The 20,822-nt window shown below is 46.1% G+C and overlaps 2 protein-coding genes across 6 annotated transcripts in view; one reads left to right on the top strand and one right to left on the bottom strand.

The window, feature by feature from the left end:
• Window positions 1–5,277, top strand: part of LETMD1 (LETM1 domain containing 1) — a 10,616-nt gene extending 5,339 nt beyond the window's left edge. For 3 of the 4 annotated variants that reach the window (XM_006757079.2, XM_006757081.2, XM_006757082.2), the window contains 5 exons: window positions 1,298–1,484; window positions 1,608–1,709; window positions 1,809–1,961; window positions 3,288–3,384; window positions 4,308–5,277. In XM_006757079.2, coding sequence (XP_006757142.1) covers window positions 1,298–1,484; window positions 1,608–1,709; window positions 1,809–1,961; window positions 3,288–3,384; window positions 4,308–4,378 — 610 coding nt within the window. In that variant the 3' untranslated portion in view covers window positions 4,379–5,277. The other variant, XM_006757080.2, reaches the window with a different exon arrangement.
• A 486-nt stretch (window positions 5,278–5,763) lies between these two features.
• On the bottom strand, window positions 5,764–18,463 carry CSRNP2 (cysteine-serine-rich nuclear protein 2). 2 transcript variants are annotated; one of them, XM_006757077.2, is made up of 5 exons: window positions 16,321–18,463; window positions 15,990–16,226; window positions 14,431–14,690; window positions 11,096–11,392; window positions 5,764–9,108 (listed from the first exon to the last, which is right to left on the bottom strand). In XM_006757077.2, the coding sequence occupies exons 2-5, from the start codon at window positions 16,138–16,140 to the stop codon at window positions 8,188–8,190; spliced, it is 1,629 nt and encodes a 542-aa protein (XP_006757140.1). In that variant the 5' UTR covers window positions 16,141–16,226; window positions 16,321–18,463; the 3' UTR covers window positions 5,764–8,187. The 2 variants fall into 2 exon arrangements, with proteins under 2 accessions (XP_006757140.1, XP_006757139.1); XM_006757076.2 differs by lacking the exon at window positions 16,321–18,463 and having other exon boundaries at window positions 15,990–16,305.
• Between the last annotated feature and the right edge of the window lie 2,359 nt (window positions 18,464–20,822).

Genomic DNA, 20,822 nt, shown 5'->3' with positions numbered 1-20,822 from the left:
TTTCTTGTTGTCTGAAAGCGAAATATTTCCTGTAGAGCACAACAAACAAGGCAGTACAAGACTAATGACATGGCAATCAGCTGCTAAAATATTTGCTGTTAGTATTAGTGGAGAGAAATGGTGCGCCTTGTGCTTTAGGCGTGTAAGGAAAATGAATGCAACACGAGTATAGTGATCAGTCATTAGTGAATGCTGTAGTTCGTTATTAATAACTAGAGGCCCAGTGCACGAAATTCATGTATGGGAGAGGGGCCCCCTCCGCCCTGCCTGCACCCTCTCCAATCTGGGACTCCTCGGGGGATACCAGACTGCTGGTCTAAGAGTGAGTGTGTCAGCAATAAGAATCTGCATGGCCTTTTATAACCTAGGCTTGGAGGTCAAGACTCACTTCTGCTCTCTTCTACTGGTTGAGTCAGTTACCCAGATTTTAAAAAGGGACATTTCTCAATAAGAGGAGTGCCAGAGAATTTGTGGCCATGTTTTTTGTTTTGTTTTTTAACATATTTTTATTGATTTCAGAGAGGAAGGGAGAGAGAGATAGAAACATCAATGATGAGAGAGAATCATTGATTGGCTGCCTCCTGAATGCCCCCCTACTGGGGATCAAGCCTGCAACCCGGGCATGTGCCCTTGACCAGAATTGAACCCGGGACCATTCAGTCCACAGGCCAATGCTCTATCCACTGAGCCAAACCGGCTGGGGTGAGTCTATATAATCTTGAAAGCATCTGACTTGAGTGAAGGACAATGTTCTCGACTGGAGCTGCCCAGTGGAATGTAAGAGCCTGGGAGATTCTGACGATTCCTAATGTGGGGCCCCACGTCGGACCAGCTGGAGCAGGTCACAGGCCTATGCTCTATGCACTGAGCCAGACCTGCTAGGGCTATGGCCATGTTTTAAACCCACCTCACAGATAGAGAAATTAATTAAAAGCAAATTTGTCTTTACCATTTTATATACACCTAAGGACTGTGTTACTGTTTGAAGCTGTCAACATTACATACCATGTCCAGCTCTGTAATTCTGTCCAAAATATGTTCTTCACTTGCTTTAGTTCAAAAGAGTCATTTTATCTGATTGCTGCATGTGTGCTTCTTCCACTACTACTTCCTTTCACAGAGCCTCAGTAATGTTGCTTGAAATTGTACTTCAGTGTATCTTAGACCTTGGTCTGAGACAGTGTGTTAGCCAAGCAGTGTCTCCATCTCTTTATTATTCATGTCTGTCAAATGCTCTCTTTGTTCACTTTGAAAGATGCCAGTGTCAGCAATGACTGTGTTGTTCCTTTCCTTTCAGGTACCTGTTTCCTAGGCAACTGCTGATCAGACATTTCTGGACCCCAAAGCAACAGATTGATTTCTTACATATCTATCACGATATCCGGAAAAAGTCCCACCCGGAAATCCTTTCTTATTTGGAAAAAGTTACCCCTCTCATTTCTGATGAAGGACTCCGGTGGCATATGACAGAGCTGTGCACCAAGGTATTCCCCCAGTTAACCCTTGTTCCAAACTAGGAATCTTGTTAGATGCAGTGTGCATGAAAATCAGATAGGAAGGCTAGTCAGGACTTTGTTAACATCCACCAATCTCTTACCTCTCCCAAGATACAGCGTGGTACCCACCCAGCAGTACATGAGATCCTAGCTCTGAGAAAGAGTTTCTCTAACCATCCTCTGGGCATGAATCAACTCCATGCTTCGCAAATTGTGAGTACTCTAAGGCTTTCTCTTGTCCACAGCTTCAGGTCTTTGCTTGCCGTAACACTACTCTGTTGACTTGCTCCTCCTGTGTTGTTAATATCACAGAAAGCCTTGAGTCGAGCCATGCTTCTCACAACTTACCTGCCTTCTCCCTTGTTAAGACATCGTTTAAAGACTCATACCACTGTGATTCATCAGCTAGACAAGGCTTTGGCAAAGCTGGGGATTAACCAGCTGACTGATCAGGAAGTGCAATCGGTAAGAGCTTCATTGCAGTATCAACCCTCAATTCTTGGTGGACTTTTGAGTTTTCAGGACTGGGAGCTTACAGAGAGCTTGTTATAGCAAAATCCAAGCTCTTTATTCTCTTACCTCATTTCTAGGTCTTTTTTCCCCCCTCAGTGAACTTAACTACTGGGAAGGAATTGTCCACACTCATTATAGTTTATGTTTCTTTTCTTCTGGTCCTTCACAAATCAAGGACAGTGCCCTAGCCCTGTGGCCGGCAAACTGCGGCTCTTTGGCCCCTTGAGTGTGGCTCCTAAGCCTTAGGAGAACCCTAATTAAGTTAATAACCATGTACCTACCTATATAGTTTAAGTTTAAAAAATTGGGCTCTCAAAAGAAATTTCAATCGTTTTACTGTTGATATTTGGCTCTGTTGACGAATGAGTTTGCGACCACGGCCTATAGACAAGAGGCCCAGTGCACAAAATTCACGCACAGGAGAGGGGTCCCTTATCCTAGCCTGCACCCTCTCCATTCCAGGACTCCTCGGGGCCAGGCACACCAGCAGGACCAGGCCTTCAAAGTATGTGCCTGACCCCAGCCTGTGCTGCACGGGTTGGAATATTCAGGGCCCCAGGACAGTCCCTGGCTTCTATGGCACTCAGCCACGAGGACCCTTTGAAGGCCTGTTAATATGCCGACCACGGCCCTAGCCGGTTTGGCTCAGTTGATGGAGCACCAGCCTGCAGACTGAAGGGTTCCAGGTTCGATTCTAGTCAAGGGCACATGCCCCCCAGTAGGAGGCGTGCAGGAAGCAGCTGATCAGTGATTCTCTTTCATCATAGATGTTTCAATCTATCTCTCCCTATCCCTTCCTCTCTGAAATCAATAAAAAAATATATTTAAAAAAAAACACACCAAAAACCAAGGACATTAGTCCTGGCCGATTTTGCTTAGTGGTTAGAGCACCGGCCCATGGATTGAAGGCACATACCTTGATTGCAGCCTCAATCCCCAGCCCAGGTCGGGGCGCGTGCAGAAGGCAGCCAACTGATGTGTCTCTCACGTCGATGTTTCTCTCTCTCTCCCGTCCACTTCCTCCCTTCCACTCTCTAAAAAACTCAATGGAGAAAATATCCTTGGGTGAGGATTAAAAAAAAAAAAGGCATTATACTTTAGAACTACTGTTTTAGATTATATAGGCCTCTTTGCTTGTCATCATAGTTCAGATTGCCATGGAGAATGCCATTCTCTTGGGATGAGGTTGTAACTTAAAGGAGATTTGGGGTTGTAGGTTTACACTCCTTGGCATACTCGCTCTGATTATTAAGGACCTTTCTCTTCTGAGTGTTACAGGCTTGTTATCTTCGTGGCTTGAATTCTACCCTTATTGCTGAAGAGCGGTGTCGAACTTGGCTGGCAGAATGGCTGCAGATTTCCTGCAACCTGAAAGGTTAGACAAACCCCTATTGCATAACCAAAATCCAAGTCATTTTTGTATTTTATTTGAAGATTATTTTGGAGTTAATTATTGAGTACTGTGAGACCCTTATCTACCTGTATGTCTAAATGAAAGGCACAGACTCATTAGCCTACAAGCAGGTCACGGAGTGGACCATGCAAGATGGAGTGAGTAGTGGGGATTGTGGGAGCACGAGCATGAGCACATGCTTGTCTAAAGCAGTTTCTCAACCTTGGCCTTACTGAATGAAGCTTTATCCTGAGGGTTGTCCCGTGCATTATCGCATGTTTAGCAACATTCCTGGCCTATAGCCACTTGATGCCAGTAGTACCCCCTCGCCCCAGTTCTGACAACCCAAAGTGTCTCCAGACATTGCCAGTTGTCCCAGTTGAGGGGAGAGCCAAATTGTCCTAGTTGAGAAGTACTAGTCTAAATTCAAAATAAAAACAAAACCGCTCAGCTGGCTGATCAGAAAGTTTCTAAGGGTAGGTGTTAGGCTGGTGGGTCCCCTGTTTGGAACCTTTGGCTAGGTAGGCCTTGATGTTTTTTAAGCCTGTGAATATGAGGGTAGGCCTGCTAATCTCCGTAGAGCTGAGAAATGTCCCCAGAGCACCAGCTTCTACCAGAAGAACCCCAAGGGTGGCAGTGATGTTTAGTACCATTACTATCTCTGCATTTTCTACTGCCGTCACAGGAGAGTCCAGAAATGAGGATGAGTAGGTAGGCATATGTGGTGGAAGGAAAGGAAAGCACACATGCAGATACTGGATGAAGAAGGGGAACTTGAGAACAACCCCTTAACGTCATACTTCCCTCACTGGGCTTCCCACCTCCAGTTTCAAGACCTGTAAACCAAGGCAGTTAGAAGGCAGACTGTTCCCTGGCCAGACCATTAACACTGGTGGTGTTTTCAGAAGCTGAGCTGTCTCTTTTGCTACACAACGTGGTCCTGCTTTCCACCAACTACATTGGGACAAGGCGCTGAGTGAGCATGGAGCGATGGCATTGTCCTGCCGTCACAGTCCAGCAGCGTGGGACCAAACAGCACTTGTCGGCAGAGTCTGGATGCCGTTAGCGTGTGAGGCCGAGGAGCTGGTGCCACGAGCTTCAGTGTGTACACTCGTGGGAGCTGGAACTGAAACAAACCTCTTACCAGGGGTAGCCCTTGGGAGCTTCATCCCAACTTCCTTGGAATTAAGTGACACTGGAAGCAGCCACTGTACTAGGCTGTTACTGTAATATGCTAATTTCAGATTCTGGGAAGTGAGCTTTGGCCCAGGTGGGAATTCTCATTTGGCCTAGGACTTATTCACTGCCATAGTCTTTTGAGCTGTTTTTGTTCAAGCCATTTCTGGCCGGTGAGGGGAACAGCACTACTTAAACTAGAGCACTTACACGCATGCACTAGGATGCTCCCCTCAACCCTGAGATGACCAAAAATAGGAATTTTTTTGTCCCCGTCAATGGGTTAACCTCTTTCCTTTTCAAATCCTTTTACCACCTTTACTTTTTTTTAGTGAATAACGTATGGGAACATTCTAATGGACAAGATACAAGGAACAAGTCCTTCTTGACTGCTTACCCAATTATTTATAGCCTTCACACCCTTGTCTTAATTTCTGGTCTGTGCCACAACCTGTGGATCTTAAACTCTTCGCTACCTCCATTGTGTCGCAGCCATCCAATTTTAACTGAAAATGGCTGCCTTTGGCCATGGATCAAACCTGTACAGTACTAACCCGCCCAGGAAACCAGGAAAGATCTGCATCAAGATAGTAGGTTGGGCTTAGCTTTTGTCTGTGAAGGTACATCAGTGGCCTGTGGTAACTTACTGTAAATGCATGAAGCCCTGTTTTTAACCCAAGTAAAGACTGTCTGAAATCAGTGGCTGGAAATTCACTTACGCATACTTTAATCATTTTGCTAAGGCTCCTTTACGAGACTCATAACCTGACTATTGGGGAGAGAATTGGTTGGAATAGAACTTTCTGATGGGATGGAAGTTATGAACTGATTTGAGTTGATCCTCTTGCTGGATTTTAAATGCTAACTAGGAATAGGAAATTGTACATACACATAGAAAGCAATGAAATTAGAAACTGGGCCCCAAGAGTGGGGACTACAGACAGGGAAAGCTTCAGCAGGGCAGGACGAAGGCTGTTTCAGCCGATGAGGTGCATAAGCACATAGGAGGTAAGTCAAGCTCTTGATGCTCCAAAGAGAACATTCTGTTTTTCCATCATAAAACACCTCTGTTGTTGACATTAATCCCTAACTGACCTAATTAATTTTATATAGAAGGCTGGAGAGGCATCCTTTTTCTAACAAGTAACTGGATTGTGGTCTGCCAAGATCAAGAGTAACACACCATTCTTTTGAATATTTCTTTAATATTACATTTAAATATTCTCTTTAAATACATTATCACAATGTGAAGGACCTGAAAGGCAAAAAAAAAAAAATGTTTCCAGAGAACCAGACAAGCTTTGGATTCACATTGAAAATACTACCTGTATACAGTGAGAAAGGAATGAGTTGCGATAAAAAGTAATTTATCTAGGCCTGGACTGAGTGGGGTTGAAGCTATCTGCTTCTGTGATCAGAGGCCTAGCTTTTCTAGCAACCATGAGCTCTAATTGTGTCCAACTCGAGTAGCACCAGAAATGAGATGGACGAGATTGTAGAAAAGGCCCTTTGCTTAACAAGACAGTTAATGCTAAATGCCGACACTTAGCATTTAAAAGCTTGGAATCAGTGTGAATCAAAATTATAGGGTTAATGTAGAATTTAGATTAAGAAACTAGTTTCTTCAGAAAAATCATTATTTTGGGGGTTGGCAATGAGTTTAATAGATTCAAATTCTTGTTTTGATCCCAAAGGCTAATAATGAGTCTCTTATTGAGCACCTGGAATCACTTCCTAGATTAGGAATTCTTCCTACAGAGGGAATGTACAGCGCTCACCCTCCCCTTTCAACACAAACTTTCAGAAAGATTCTCCATTGAGTCCTATTCCCAATTCAGCTTCAGTCTTGTATTTGAGGGGACCAGTCTAAGGGAGTGCAGCAGCTCAGCTTGGGACAGCATCTAGTCTCAGTACCTAAGGCTCTCAGCTCTGTCTTGTGAGGCTAGAGGATGGAGAGTGCTAAGGACCTATATACTGAAGACCTCTCTAAACCCTGCAAAAAACCAACGGGAGGAAGAATGGGTCAAAAGATGTATCTGTTAAGTAAAAGGCCTAGAAGGCTCAGTTTAGCGATTTTATAGGTAAAATGCTACTGATATACATGAAGGTTGCTTTAAGACACCAGGGCTATAATATCCCACAAGAAAAGGCTTTATGATGGAGATAAGTAGGAATAGTTATCTCCCCCACCAAAAACATTTTCACTTTGTTCTTTCCAGAGGCAAAGCATGGTATAAGGGATGCCAGGGTGCTGTTTCCTGCCGCCGCCACTTTAAAACAGAGACAGGGACAGCTTTGCTAGTGAGTTCAGTGGTGGTCAATGGAGCACATCCAGGAACATAGGTGGACATGAGAGGAAAAGGGAAGGCGTCCCCAGATGGAGGCAAGAACTGAACTGGAGTCCTGCTCTAGACCTCAAAGCTTTATCATCAGAACTTGACTTCTTTGGAACCTGGGAGTTATATGTAGCATTTAGCAATTGATTTGACTTCTGATTTTCAGATATCAAGATGGAGCAGTCTAATATTTGCAATTCTTGGGAGTGAACTAGAATAGTATAAGAACTCTCCAACCCTGTATATCCAAGGACCACCAAGGATATAGAAACAAAAAACAAAAAAAAACCTGGTGACCTTAGAATGCCACATCCTATATTCCTTTAAAGCTCAAATCTCCCCAAGGCGGGGAACACCTGGGTGACCGTAAGCATGGCACGAAGTCCTCATCTTTCCAGACAGCAAACTTCCTGCTGCCTCCTTTGGACACATTTCACGCTCCATGTGCCTCCCATGGGATGTGCGAGCTCAGCCTAGAGCTGCCCGACAGCTACTGTCGGACGCACACAGAAGACACAAGCTCTTTATACCACATCCCCAGCCAATATAGCTCTTTTCCTTCAAAGGAAGGAGGGGGGTGTGTGTGTGGCGGGGCGGGGGGTAGGGAGACAGACAAGTTAAACTCTAGTACCTAAGAACATGAGAAAAACAATTCAAGTTACAGACCAGGAATCCCCAGTGTGGGGAACAGGTCAGAGAACACCAAACATGTCAAATATTAACTTATTTATCAAATAGGGGGCTGGGGAAGGCAGATTAAATTTTTTAAAATCCTGGTTTTGTACAGAAGTGGAGACCCTTCTCCCCCCTCCTCTCCAGGTGACATTTCCAACTGGATAACACACCAAAATGGGATATCAGTAATCACTGAGAAAAAGGAGCTTGTATCCGCCTGGAGCTTAGGAGAGGGGCTTTGCCGCGCTGTTCAAATTATGTATTCTGATCCCTGTGAAAAGAATAGCTGCTTGAATTACCTAGTGTCTCCTATGAGATCCTAGTTCTTTGTTCCAATGGCCCAGAAAACAGTATTCAGCACTGTGTGGCCTTCTCTGCCCAAGACTGTCCCCAGACCAAGCTGGGGCTGGTCTCCTTGGTTCTGTTTACCTTTAAAAAATACTGTATAAACAATCCTTTCCCCCCCGCCCCCCCCCCAAGACCCCAATAAAATAACATGGGAGCAGCAGCTGCTTCTACAGTTTTGTTCTGAAATGGTGTTAGATAAAATAAGGGAATAAATAGAGAACGGGTAAGAGGCAGAATCTGCATGCCCGCATCACACTGCCAGAGGGAGGTCCAGGGACGAATCTTCAGGGGGTCGGTCCTCGCCGGGCTGTGAGGTTTTCTCTACCACACAGCCCTCCTCGCTGTCCGTGCCGAAGGGGAGGTTTGAGGGCGACCACGAGGGGCGGAAGTCTTCATTCTCCCGCACCTCGGGGACACAATCTTCAGGCACCAGTGCTTCTAGAGTGGATGCCTTCCCTGCCTCTGGCTGACACAGGGCTGGGTCTGTGGGGCTACAAGCCACCAGTGAGGTAACGGGGACAGAGAAGACATTGAGATCCTTCTCCTTGGGGAGAGAGGGTGGGGCTTCTCCTGAACTAGGCTCTCCTTTCACCCCCAGGACTGGCCTCTGCTCCACCTGGTAATAGACCAGGGGCCCGCTGTTCAAGTAGGATGGGCTGGTCGCTGCTGAGGCCGTTGGGTGGTCCGCGTTCTCAGCGAAACACAGGACGGAGGAGCCTGGGGTCAGCTGAGCCTGGATGAGAATGGGAGCCGTCAGGCCTGGGCACAGCTCCTCAGGAACAGCCAGGGGCTCCTCCAGGATACACACGCCCAGGCTCTCTATGCTGGAGTCCATGCTGGCGCTAGAGCCACTGGAGTCTTCCTCTGCCTTGAGCCGCTCCAGTTCCTCCGCACTCTGTAGGTGCATCACTGCGGTCTCATTCTCAGCAATGAACTCCTGGAAGTCCTGTGTCTCGGAGCCCTGGGCTCCTGTCGGGCTGCCGCTGGCGGTGGGCGAGGGCTCCTCCTCTGGGGCGGGCGGGCGGCTCACCTGCCGCTTGCTCTCCAGCTCCAGCTTCATGATGGTGTGGAGGTAATGCGTCCGAACTCTGATCGGATTAAATTCGATGCGCCCAGCCATGTTCCCACAGCCATCCCGGGAGCAGCCACATGGGAAGGACATGCGATCCACCTGGGATGGGGACAAGGAGATTGAGGCAAGAGGAGACCATCAGTTTAACAATGGCGACAGGAGACTTTAGCTGGCAAAACAAGCAGGTGGGATTTGTGGTCTTCTTACAAGAGACACAGCCAGCCCTAATAGGTTTGGCTCAGTGGATAGAGCGTCGGCCTGCGGACTGAAGGGTCCTGGGTTGGATTCTGGCGAGTACCTTGGTTGCAGGTTCGATCCCCAGTAGGGGGCGTGCAGAAGGCAGCTAATGGATGTTTCTGTCTCATCCATCATCTATGTTTCTAACACTCTATCCCTCTCCCTTCCTCTCTGTAAAAATCAATAAAATGTATTTTAAAGAAAAAACAAAAAAGAAACACAGCCAATTCAAAATAAAATGCAGTGTGAGCTAGCACATAGCACAGCACAGACAGTAGTTATCAGACTACTTGTGTTTCCAGTGCAGCCTCGCTTCACTATAGGGCAGTGATGGCAAACCTATGACACGCGTGTCAGAGGTGACACGCGAACTCATTTTTTTGGTTGATTTTTCTTTCTTAAATGGCATTTAAATATATAAAATAAATATCAGAAATATAAGTCTTTGTTTTACTATGGTTGCAAATATCAAAAAATGTCTATATGTGACACGGCACCAGAGTTAAGTTAGGGTTTTTCAAAATGCTGACACGCCGAGCTCAAAAGGTTCGCCATCACTGACTAGGGCTTCGTTTTCTCTTCTAAACAAAAAGTAGACAAATATTATATCAAAGGGCCTTTCCAAGTTCAGAAGCCCAGAGATGCCTCTCTAAATGCCAACACGTCTCAGAGCAGAAGAAACTTACGTGCCTCAAAAACTTTTCCAGACTTACCTGGTTTACTGAGAAAACAAAATGCTGGGGCCTAAGCCTCCTGTTTTCTGTGATGACAGGCGTGGGAAGGGAGTAGAAGTCCCAGCTAATCCAAAGAAATTCATTCTTGGGAAACTAAGCAAAAGGACCCCTAACAAAATAACAGAGCCAGCTTTTCATTACCAGCTTCATTTTTCCTGATGGTTGACCAGTTTGTTTCTGAAGAAGTTACCAAGACAACTAAGTTACAGAACAAGACCATCTAGAAAGGAGATGCTCTCTATTTCCTTTTCTCTTTTGGATCCCCAAAAGGGGGGAAAATAGCAAAAATAAAATTAAAACACGAGTAAGCTGCTATGTACAAATATACAATGTCTTCTATAATGTCAACCTTAAGAACTCTCTTAGGAACAGTCTAATTATCAGGGCTGTCCTCAGGTCTGTGGATCACAGACGGATTCATTATGGGACTTCAGTTTGACAAGCAGTATTTGGCTAGGTCCAGAAAGAAAAGGTTGGTCAGAAGTCCAACTACAAGGACTCAGCACCCACATCCTCAGTGTACAAGTCCCATATACCTTCCAATCTTTGGGATGGTACTGCTGTTTTCAATTGAATGTGTCTTCCAAGCTGTCCATCAACGGGCCGGCTGGGAGACGATGGGCCGGCTGAGGGAATGATGCTTTCTTTATGGACACTAGGAATTTAAGCTCTGCCAGGCCCAATGTGATCCTGAATGACAGCATCCAAGAACTGTTTTGATTTTTAAAGACGTGGAGAGAAGGCACTGTGAATAAGTGTTTGCAAGATAAAATCTAAAGGCCTACCTCATGTTTCTGCTTCCTTTTATCTCAAGGAACCAATCAATATTTAGGAAACGGCTACTAAGTGTTAACTTCTAACCCCTGTGCCTCCATTTGCTGACAGCTGTTTCTTATCAGCCCCAAGGTATAAAACACAGACAAGACGACAGGCCTCCCAGCCTGAATCCTGTCGTGCTGGTGTCCTTGGCTGGTGGAGGAGGGCTGTGGTACTGGGGAGTGCTCAGTCACAGGGAAGCCACCCTTTGATGGGTAGCCTTCCAGGTTCATTGGCACCCACGCCACACACCCTGACTCTAGTGCCGGTACACCGTCTCAGGCCTGACTTGGACTGACCTGGCATTTAATCCCAGCTTGGCTACAGGCACACGCTTCTGGGTCACAGTACAGCCGACAGTCACACCCACACTCTTCCCGTGACAGGCGGATGGCTCGAAGTTCTTGCTTCTCTTCGGCATCAATGCGGTGGACCCCAGACGCCCTCAGCAGGGCCCGTCGCCGTTTGGTAGGCAGAGGCTGTAGGAAGAAGTAATCGTCCACCTCCACGTTTTCCACATCGATGTCTTCGTCGGACACATCATCCAGCGTCAGGCCATCGGCCTCCACCGACTCCACCGTCCCATTCTTGGTCAGCTGCCGAGAGACCGGAAGGAGAGATTAGCCTACAGCGTTACCAGCACGAGCCCCCGCACAGGGAGCCTCTGGGGTAGCACGGTCCCACAACTGTGTGCCCACGCTCACACAGTAGCCACGGCACAGGTGGCGTATTAATGGCTGGATGTTCCCTGGTGTATAGATAAGCTTGCAAACACCCTTCAATTTGCACCCCCTAAAGGACTCAAAACCACATTTTGGGAAGTAGATTTCATTAAAGTGTAGTACAAGGCTACCAGATCTTTGTCAATGAACCTAAATTCCCAATGTGAAAACTTACCTATTCATACCCAGGAGAGTTGCATTTTATTGGAAAGAGAAAAATATAAGCAAATTATTAATGGCTTGTAAGCCCTTGCTCTCTTTCTCTAATCATTTTTACTTGATTTCAAAGAAAAGTTGTATGTGAGGTGGGGTGCAATATGTAATCCAGGCAGAGCTGGGTTCTCTGGGCTAGGAGGGACAGCCAGCCAGGAAGGGGACTCTTAGCGGAAGGACAGGGTAAAGACAATCCATAGCTGGATGTGTTCGAGAACTCACTAGAGAATTCCAGTAAAGAAAATGAGGCCTCATAATCCCCAGGGCTCTGGAAGCTGCTGGCAGGATGAAAGCCAGCTACTGGAGGGTTGGGCTTATTTCATCAGACAGCCACAGGGCAGTGCTGGTAAAGGAGCAACTCAACTCCTAGGAGAGGTGTGACGCAACACACCTGGGGAATAAGCGACACACTGTTTGTTTGTTGTGGACAGCAAATGAGAGAAAGTGGTGCTTCCGAGGATTCCTTACTCTCTGATTTCTGCACCAGCAGGCCAACCACAAGGGCCTTTCCACAGGCCTTCGGCTGCTCCTGTCTGATTCACCAGGGCTGGCTTCCGAATCCCCCTCACTGCTGCTGTCCTCTCAAAGGAAAGAGATTACAGATGCAACAGAAAGAAACCCATGTAGCTGTGAGAATTTAATATGTCATGACAGGGGTGACATTTCTTATCACTGACAAAGAGCCTTCTAATAATTAAATGGTACTGGGACAAGGGAATAGTCTTTTGGAAAAAAATAAAGTTAGATTCCCAATTCATACTATTCATAATGAATTCCATATGGATAAAAGGCAAAAAAAAAAAGTAATGTAAGTATTAGAAAAATTATTGGTAAGTAAAGCTGCAGATGAAAAGCAGCTTTTTTTAAAAAAAATTGATTTTAGAGCGAGAGGAAGGAAGAGAAACATCAACCAGTTGGCTCCCATACACACCCTGACTGGGATCCAAATCTGCAACCTGGGCATGTGCCTTGACCGTGAATCAAATGGGCAACCTTTCCATGCACGGGACCACACTCAACCAACTGAGCCACACCGGCCGGGCACCAGCAGCTTTTTTCTTTCTTTTTGGTGGCAGCCCAAAAGGAAAATAAATATTAGATGCTATATGGGAGATACAGAATATATATTTTTGAGACCAACTGCCTCCCCTGTAGAATGCTAAAGATGATAAAAATTTCTAAGAAAAGAATAAACTGGACTTGGGAAGGGCAAAGTAAGGGTTTTTTTCTTGATATAGATAGATGGCTTAGATGCCATCATTGTTGCTGTTCACTATATCTGCTAGTAAGTTGGAACCCCATACCTCAAGCCTTCAATTTGTCTCTAGACCTCCTACTAGGGAGGCCATAGGATGTTATGTTTTGACAGATCATTCCTCTATCAGATTTAGGAGAGGGATTCTTCTTGGGAAAAGAGAAGAAAGCCTTCAGTGCAAACGATGAGAACCGTGTTTATTTGCCCAGCTGTTGCTATAGCGGCAGGGAGGTGATGGTGTCAGTGATGGAATTCCTCAGACACAGAGAGGGAAGCCTGAATGTCATTCTAGTTAGAAAAACAGGTGCACAGCTTTAGGAGTAGGCTGAGGAAAGCAGACACGGAACTCTCAAAGGAAGAAAGCAATGACATCCAGTTCACCTACATCCTCTGCCACCAGTTCCCCAACCCGACCACACTGAAGTGTGTCTCACTAGGATTTCACCCATCACCTTGGCAATAACGCAGCCACCTATTTCAATACGGGTCTGCAAGAAACTTGGCCAGGCCTAAAACAGTGTCCTCCAAATTTGGAACTTGGAACTAGGAACTCTGGGGGAAATTTTTGCAGACTGGGAAACTATGGCTGTGGAGTACCCAGCAGTGCTAAGATAGCAATCTAAGATGGGCCTTCTTCCAGGCCTGCTCTCCTCCTATACTTGAGCTGGTGCAGCATCAGTGGCAGACACAGTGCTATGCAAACTGAAATAACCATTTGGTAATGCTCTTGCTTAAGTCCGAAAGACTATCACCTAGAGGTGATGGGGGTTACAGAAATAGCAAGATCCTTTCAGACAATACAAAAGATCCCAAACGTGCCCTGTGCATGAGGGCAACAGGTATTCATCTGATAAGACATTGAAACATTGTGCTTCCACAGGTTCTGGGGGTGGCAAGCTTGAATGTCTTCATTCACATTTGAAGACTTTAAAAAAAATTTGCTGCCCTAGCCAGTTTGGCTCAGTGGATTGAGTGTCAGCCCATGAACCAAAGGGTCCCAAGTTCAATTCCAGTCAAGGGCATATGCCCGGGTTGCGGGCTCGATACCCAGTGGGAGGCCTGCAGGAGGCAGCAGATCAATGATTCTCACTCATCATTGATGTTTCTATCTCTCTCCCTCTCTCTTCCTCTCTGAAATCAATAAAAATATATTAAAAAATAAAAAAATTTGCTGAGGTTGGCAAGGACAGGAAATTCTAGAGAAGCCATTTTGCTATCTCTGGTAGACACCCCACCAGACACAAAAAGAAGCGTCTTAGACTGAGATCTGACTCCATCCATATCTGAGCCTTTCACTAGAAAGATCTGGAATCTACAAGCCAAGGAAGGGCAACAGTAAAAAAAAGATATTAGGAAATAAATAAGTAAATAGATAAATAGACCTAGATGGTTCCCCACTTTATACTGGCACATGGGAAGTACCAGCCCCCGGTCCCCGAGGCACCTTCATCTTCTTGGCGTGGAGTTTCTCTTCCTTCAGGTGCTCACGAAGAATCTCTCGATGGTTCACCTCCTGCTCTTGAGCAAACTCACAGAGTGTGTAGCTGCGTACAGAGTTATGGCGCTGGGCCATGCCCAAGGAGCTACCCCCCTGGCTGGGCACACTGGTGAAGCCCTGGCGCCGGGCAAAGTAGTACACAGTCACTTGGTCAAAGCGCACATTCTTCCTCCGTAGCTGCTTCTGCCGCTTCAGGATGGAGGTGGCTGGGAAGGGAACACAGAGCATTTTATTAACCCAGAGATGGCCTATTTGGGGACCTTATTCTTTCTCATCCATCTAGAACAGGGGTGGGCAAACTTTTTGACTCGAGGGCCACAATGGGTTCTTAAACTGGACCGGAGGGCCGGAACAAAAGCATGGATGGAGTGTTTGTGTGAACTAATATAAATTCAAAGTCAACATCATTACATAAAAGGGTACGGTCTTTTTTTTCAATAGTTTTATTCATTTCAAACGGGCCGGATCCGGCCCGTGGGCCGTAGTTTGCCCACGGCTGATCTAGGCTCTCAACTCTTCTCCAAAGGTGCTCCCTGTACCTAGAGATAGTTCTAATTTTCAAATCATAAATGCATAGGTGGAAAGGACTTTGAGCATCAGCTGGTCCACAGTGCCTGACTTCACCCAAGCAGACCACAAGGTCTATTTTTAGACATCAGTTGGGAAGAGGATCTCTAGGTAATCTTCTCAGGATAAAACGACCTGTATAGCTTCACTGTTCAACACAGCAGCTACATGTGTCAATTTAAATATAATTAAAATGAAATAACATTTATAACTCAGCTCCTCAGTTACACTAACCTCATTTCAAGTGCTCAATAGCCACGTGTGGCTAATGGCTGCAGACAGTGCAGATACAGAACAGTTTTTTCACAACAGAAAATTCTATTACACAGTGTTGTATAATGGGAGAGCAAATTTCTGTAAAGGGCCAGGAAGTATGTATTTTATGTTTTGCAGGTCATCACGGCTCTGTTGAAACTACTCAACTCTGTCATTGTAGCATGAAGGCAATAACAGACAATGAGTGTGGCTGTGTTCCAATAAAACTTTATTTACAAAAGCAGGCAGTGAGCCAGATTTGGTCCACTGGCAACCCCTGATCTATAGTATCAAAAGTTCTTTCCAAGAAACTAATTGGGGCAGAAGAATTAAGAAACCTGGAGTTGCCCCAGTTGTTCAGGCTATAAGGATTTCTGTCCTGATAGAGCTACAATATCACAGAACCCTATTGGACTCTGGTGGGGAAGGGTAAATCCTGGACTCCTCTCCTCCTCCAATTTAATTCACCCGTTCCCGGGGACCCAAAAACCAAGCACAAGTAAAATCAGCTGGAATAAATCAGACTTAAGTCTACGATATTGGAACAAGGCGGAGCCTAAGAGTGGGAAAGATTATGATTCAGGGGAAATCCCCAAGCTGGTTAGAAGAGGTGTCTCTCAAGAGCTGCAGCGGGCTCTGATGCTTGGGGACATGGGTGTACACAGGGGGAGAGGCCCACTCACGTGTGAAGCTGGCAGTCGTAGGAGGATTGAGGCTGTCGCAGCTGTCGGCACTGTCACTGCTGGAGATCTCATCATCGGAGTTGGACACTGATGAGCCCACATCCACATCATCAAACTTCCTCTTGAGACCCGAGCCCGTGAATGCATCCATTGGTTTCAAAGGGGTTTCCTTGGGGAGCCCACCGCGTTGGCCCCAAAGCCCCTGTTCACCACCAGGTCGCCAGGTGCATGAGGATTCTGCCCAGGGGAAAAGAGGAATCAGCATTCCTGGCCTTAGACAGACCCCTCCCAAGTCTGTGAGTAAAGGTCTCCGACTGAAGAGAGAAAGCACCTGAGCTAGCACCGATGTCTGGTTTCTCCAGATTAGGTCACTTCTCTACTGATTCTGGCCAACATTCTCCCACTTGTGTTTCCCGTCAGCCCTTTCAGTCTCAGTCACCCTCAGTGTAATGAGACAAGTAACCGCAGCACCTTTCCCAGTGGAGGGAAGGCCTTCAGGGCTTAGGCTTCATTAGCTGGGGATACCAGGAGCTGCTCTTCGGATCACACAGGAGAGCGCCCCAAGGGCCAGGAGGAGGGACTAGGTACCAAAAGCAGAATTAGGCTGTGTGTGCCTAAATCTAGACTAGATCAATTATTTTTCCTGGTGAAGATACAGCCTGGCATTTCCCAAAGTATATATATGAAATAAACTAATTCAAGCAACCAAGGTACATACGTGCCCCTGACCAAAATGAAACCAGGAACTCAGGTCCAGGGCCAAAGCCCCAGCCACTGAGTGAAACCAGCTAGAGCGGATATTAATAGTTTTTGCATGAAAATAGGACTGCTGTGTCAAAACAGTTTAGAAAACTGTTTATGGGAGAACCTCTTAGAGGCTTTTAACATGCTAATGAGCATGGGGAAGGGTGGGAGAAAACAGAACAGTGTTTCCGCACACCTGAATATGGGACCCTTTGTTTTCCAGAGTATTTTAGGGGGCAAATAAATGAATCTTGGAAAACACTTTGGGAAATACTGCTCTAGGCTCTCAATTTCAAAGTACATCAGCAGCCAAGGAAACACTTTACCCAGATCTTCACAAGTATAAAATGTCTCTCCAGGCTCCTAGAAAGGTCAACTTTGGTTCTAAAGAATGGACTGCAGATTAGAATCTCCACTGGCTTCAAACCCCAGAATCCTTCCCAATCTCATACTGCTCCATAAAATAGGGTTCCGCTGGCCTATCGTCCTCCTCTGTGCAAGGAAAACTTAGCCTTACCACCTTTGCCCTCTGTAAAGAAACCAGCAAAGGGAAAACAAATAGCGAAAGAAATGACAATTTACTCTGGTTACATCAATATGGCAGGCAGTGTCTTCAACAAGCTGTCACCCAACCAAGGAGTCTGGGATACAAATCTCCTCTGTCTTTGGACTTTAGTTCCCAAGGATATGAATCTGCTCGACAGAAATGCTGTCGGGGCCAGGGCCACATGTGACGATACGAAGCCTCCCTGCTTTGCCTCAGTAATGCCAGAATCTCCCCAGACTATGATCTCACTAGTTGCTAATTATGCTGCAGGAATAACAACACTGCCCAGAATGACAGGGCTGCATGACTGCAGAGCAGCTACCCAGAATATACTGTGTGGTGTCAGGAGATGCCTGCTACAGGGCTGCTTTTCTGGATTGTGTCTCTTGGAAGCAATTTGCCTGCTCTTGGGTAAGTTCTATATAGTCAACCAGATCTATCCAGATTTAATTTAAAAATCTGCCTTTTTAAGTCACAAGATGGACTTAAGAAACATCAGCCATATAGGTCTCAGACAAGCACATTCCTGAAATAAATCTGGCCAGGGAGTGGGGGGCTGGGGGGAGAGGGTAGCGAGGGATCAAATACTTGATAAGAGTTGTAATTAAATTTAAAAATGAGCCCAAAGTACCAATGCTGGTCTCCAGGTTACTGATCTTGCCATCAGAGGTCACATTCCTAGGACATGGTAAGAAGGAAAGAGCCGAGGTCTGTTCATGGGTTAAGAATAGCGATGGTTTAAAGGTATCTGTTAACTAACAAATTTCTCATCCATTCTATTCTGAGGGTGGGGGAGAAACCTTTGCAATTAAGTACTTATGTGGGTGAGTTAAAAAAAAAACACACATGTTAACCACTAAATTTTATTTTTCCTCCCCCGTTAAAAAACTTGTCAACCACATGAAAACTCAAACTGAGCTGGAAATCTGCTTTCTCAGAAAGGTTGTAAGTCAGCTTCAGTTTTAACTGAGATCCAGCTAGTGGCAACTAGGAAAGTGGCCTTCTCTTCAGCCTGGAATTACTCCAGGATTTATGATATGCACTTCTGGTTCTTTCCTGGGGGTCCCCTTTGCTTCTGGCAGTGTGGATTCCCTTTGAATATTTCTCTTTAAGCCCTGAATGACATTAGGTATGGGCCAAACCTTTTTTGTTGTTGTTAATCCTCACCGGAAGGTATTTTTTCCATTGATTCTTAGAGTGAAAGGAAGGGGGAGAGACAACATCGATGTGAGACATGTCAGTTGGTGGAGCCTACAGCCGAGGTCCGTGCCCTTGACCAGAATCAAGCCACGACCCTTCAGTCCTAGGGCCGACACTCTAACCACTGAACCAAATTGGCTAGGGCCCAAATCCTCTTTACCATCAAAATGCTCCACTGACTTCACCCAGCTGCCCTTAGGAGTGTCACTTCTGTTAGGTTAATGTTTGTGCACTCTGGCTGCTTACTCCATTCTCCTTCACCCTTTTATCTATGTCTTTCCCCTTCCACTCCTGGAATGCTGGTTTCTGGGCAATGACAAAGGGTAGGTAAGGACGAAAAATAAAAAGATGTGAAACCCACGAGAAAAATATTTTCCTTAAAATGCCTGAGAATAATCTATGGCTATATGTGTAAATAACATGCATACTAGTCTTCACCTACACAGGGTCTGTTAGCATCATGTTCTCTGACATTAACTCCATTATTAAAATAAAATAACTCCGTCGATTCTGTCCTGACAACCAATGTAAGTTTAAATTTCAGTCCAGGTCTCCTTGTCCAGCTCTCTGGTGTGAACGTAACTTGTTAGATAAAGATGTTCACTGGGCACCAAGAATAAACCGGGAGAGCTTTTGCTTTACAACTGGAATAGGTTCCACATTTTCCAATTTAACAAATCAACCTCCTTTCAAACCACAATTAGAAACCAGTCGTTCCCACCTCTCAACTGGCAGAGGATCAATGTGTGGGCTCAAGAGAAACACTTATAAGTTATGCTCCCAGCACTCAAACCCATACAGAAATAATCAAGGTGAGACTAGCAATGCAGGCAATAACTGACAGTTACCTGTCAAAATGAGCAGCTCAAACAACAAATGCTTTTGAGAAAACAATGCAAACCTCTATAAAAGCTTTAAAATGCCAGTGAAATGAAAGGTCAACTGACACTTTCTGGCTACATGCTTTACAGTCTCTTCTCAAGTGTTTCAGGCTGAGCATTTCCCAGAGGTTTCCACAGAACGTAGAAGCTATTAGGCTGGCACCAAACAAAATAGATCTACAGCGTATGTGCACTTTAGCACTAGATCTAAGCCTTTCCAGGCCTATGAGGATTCCTTTAAAACCAGAATATGAGACTGGCAAAAGGGACCCCCACCCAATTTTGTGGATGCAGAATATATTTGCAAAGTTTTGGTTATTTTAAGCCTCTCTCTTAAATGAATTAAAAAAAGAAAATAAGACAAGATACATCTCACAGGAGAAAGCCTCTCCGCTCAACTAGAACCCAACCTTCTGCTAAAGGTCAAGGGACCCAAACCTCCAGTAAGATCATCAGGGCTGCCACTGTAGCTAGGGTGGAGGAAGGAGGGCTTGCTCAGTGTTACAAACCTGAGGACGATGACCTGTCCCATTTCGCCTTTTACAATATGTTCCGGTTAATTCTCAAACACTATGAATTGTGTGGGTGTGTGTCCTTGTGATGACCAGGATCATGAATCTTTAGGGAACTCAAGTGAAAACATCCTTCACACTAGATATTTCAAGAAAGTCCCCCTCCTCCACTCCCTGGTGTTTACCGACCTGAGTACACAAGGTTGGAGGCGGCTCTCCATGTCTAACCCACCATCATGTGGAGGAAGAGCTGGAACATGCTGCTGTAGGGAGCATTACCTCCTCAAGCATAGCCCCTCACTTACAGCTCTGGTACAGCCAGCATCCCCCCCGGCTTTGGAGATTTGCAAGATGGAAAGTCAGTACAGAAAAGGGAAATGTGAATCAACGACGGCTTTACCTTGAACTGAAAGGCAAGGGGACACCTTGTTTTCGGGGGTAACTGCTAACATCTGATCCTGAAGAAAGGCGGGGTGTCACAGTGCCCCTCTAAACTCCCTGAAGACGATGCATCAAGGCCATGGCCCTAACAGGGATGAACGGCAGTCCGCTGCGTGCTTGGGCCTGTGAAGGCGGTCAAGCTAGCAACCGAGGCAGGGGATGCTTTCGCTTTCCCACCCAACGCCAGAAAAAACGGGTGACAGACACATCAGGAACCTGAGCTCAAAGGACATGTCAAGTGGCCAGTTCCCCTAATGGACACCCTCGCCGAACCCGCCAGCTCCCGGGCATTTCTTCCCGACTGCTCACCTTCCCGCTCATTCTGGTCTTCTGCAGCTCCACCAGCCTCCCCATCCCTTCCTGCCGCTACTCACCGATTCCCAGCCACTCCTCCATTTCCCCTGCCCCCTCCCCTTCCTTCGCTGCCCTCCATCCTGCATCATCTCCACTCCATTCCCAACTCAGCCCTCGTCCGCAATCGTGCCGGCTCCCCGGCCGGCCCTCGGCC

This window comes from Myotis davidii, unplaced genomic scaffold, assembly GCF_000327345.1.
Source record: "Myotis davidii unplaced genomic scaffold, ASM32734v1 scaffold233, whole genome shotgun sequence".
NCBI lineage: Eukaryota > Metazoa > Chordata > Mammalia > Chiroptera > Vespertilionidae > Myotis > Myotis davidii.
This window is presented reverse-complemented; position numbering and strand designations above follow the sequence as displayed.

What these genes read in the sequence shown, in the direction of transcription:
- CSRNP2 (XM_006757076.2), bottom strand. Translation starts at nt 16,254, where the DNA reads ATGCTGATTCCTCTTTTCCCCTGGGCAGAATCCTCATGCACCTGGCGA. An exon ending in TACGACTGCCAGCTTCACAC is followed by an intron (nt 14,691 to 15,989) that starts GTGAGTGGGCCT and finishes TTCCCTTCCCAG; the next exon opens with CCACCTCCATCCTGAAGCGG. An exon ending in AAGCTGGGATTAAATGCCAG is followed by an intron (nt 9,109 to 11,095) that starts GTCAGTCCAAGT and finishes TCCCCATCCCAG; the next exon opens with GTGGATCGCATGTCCTTCCC.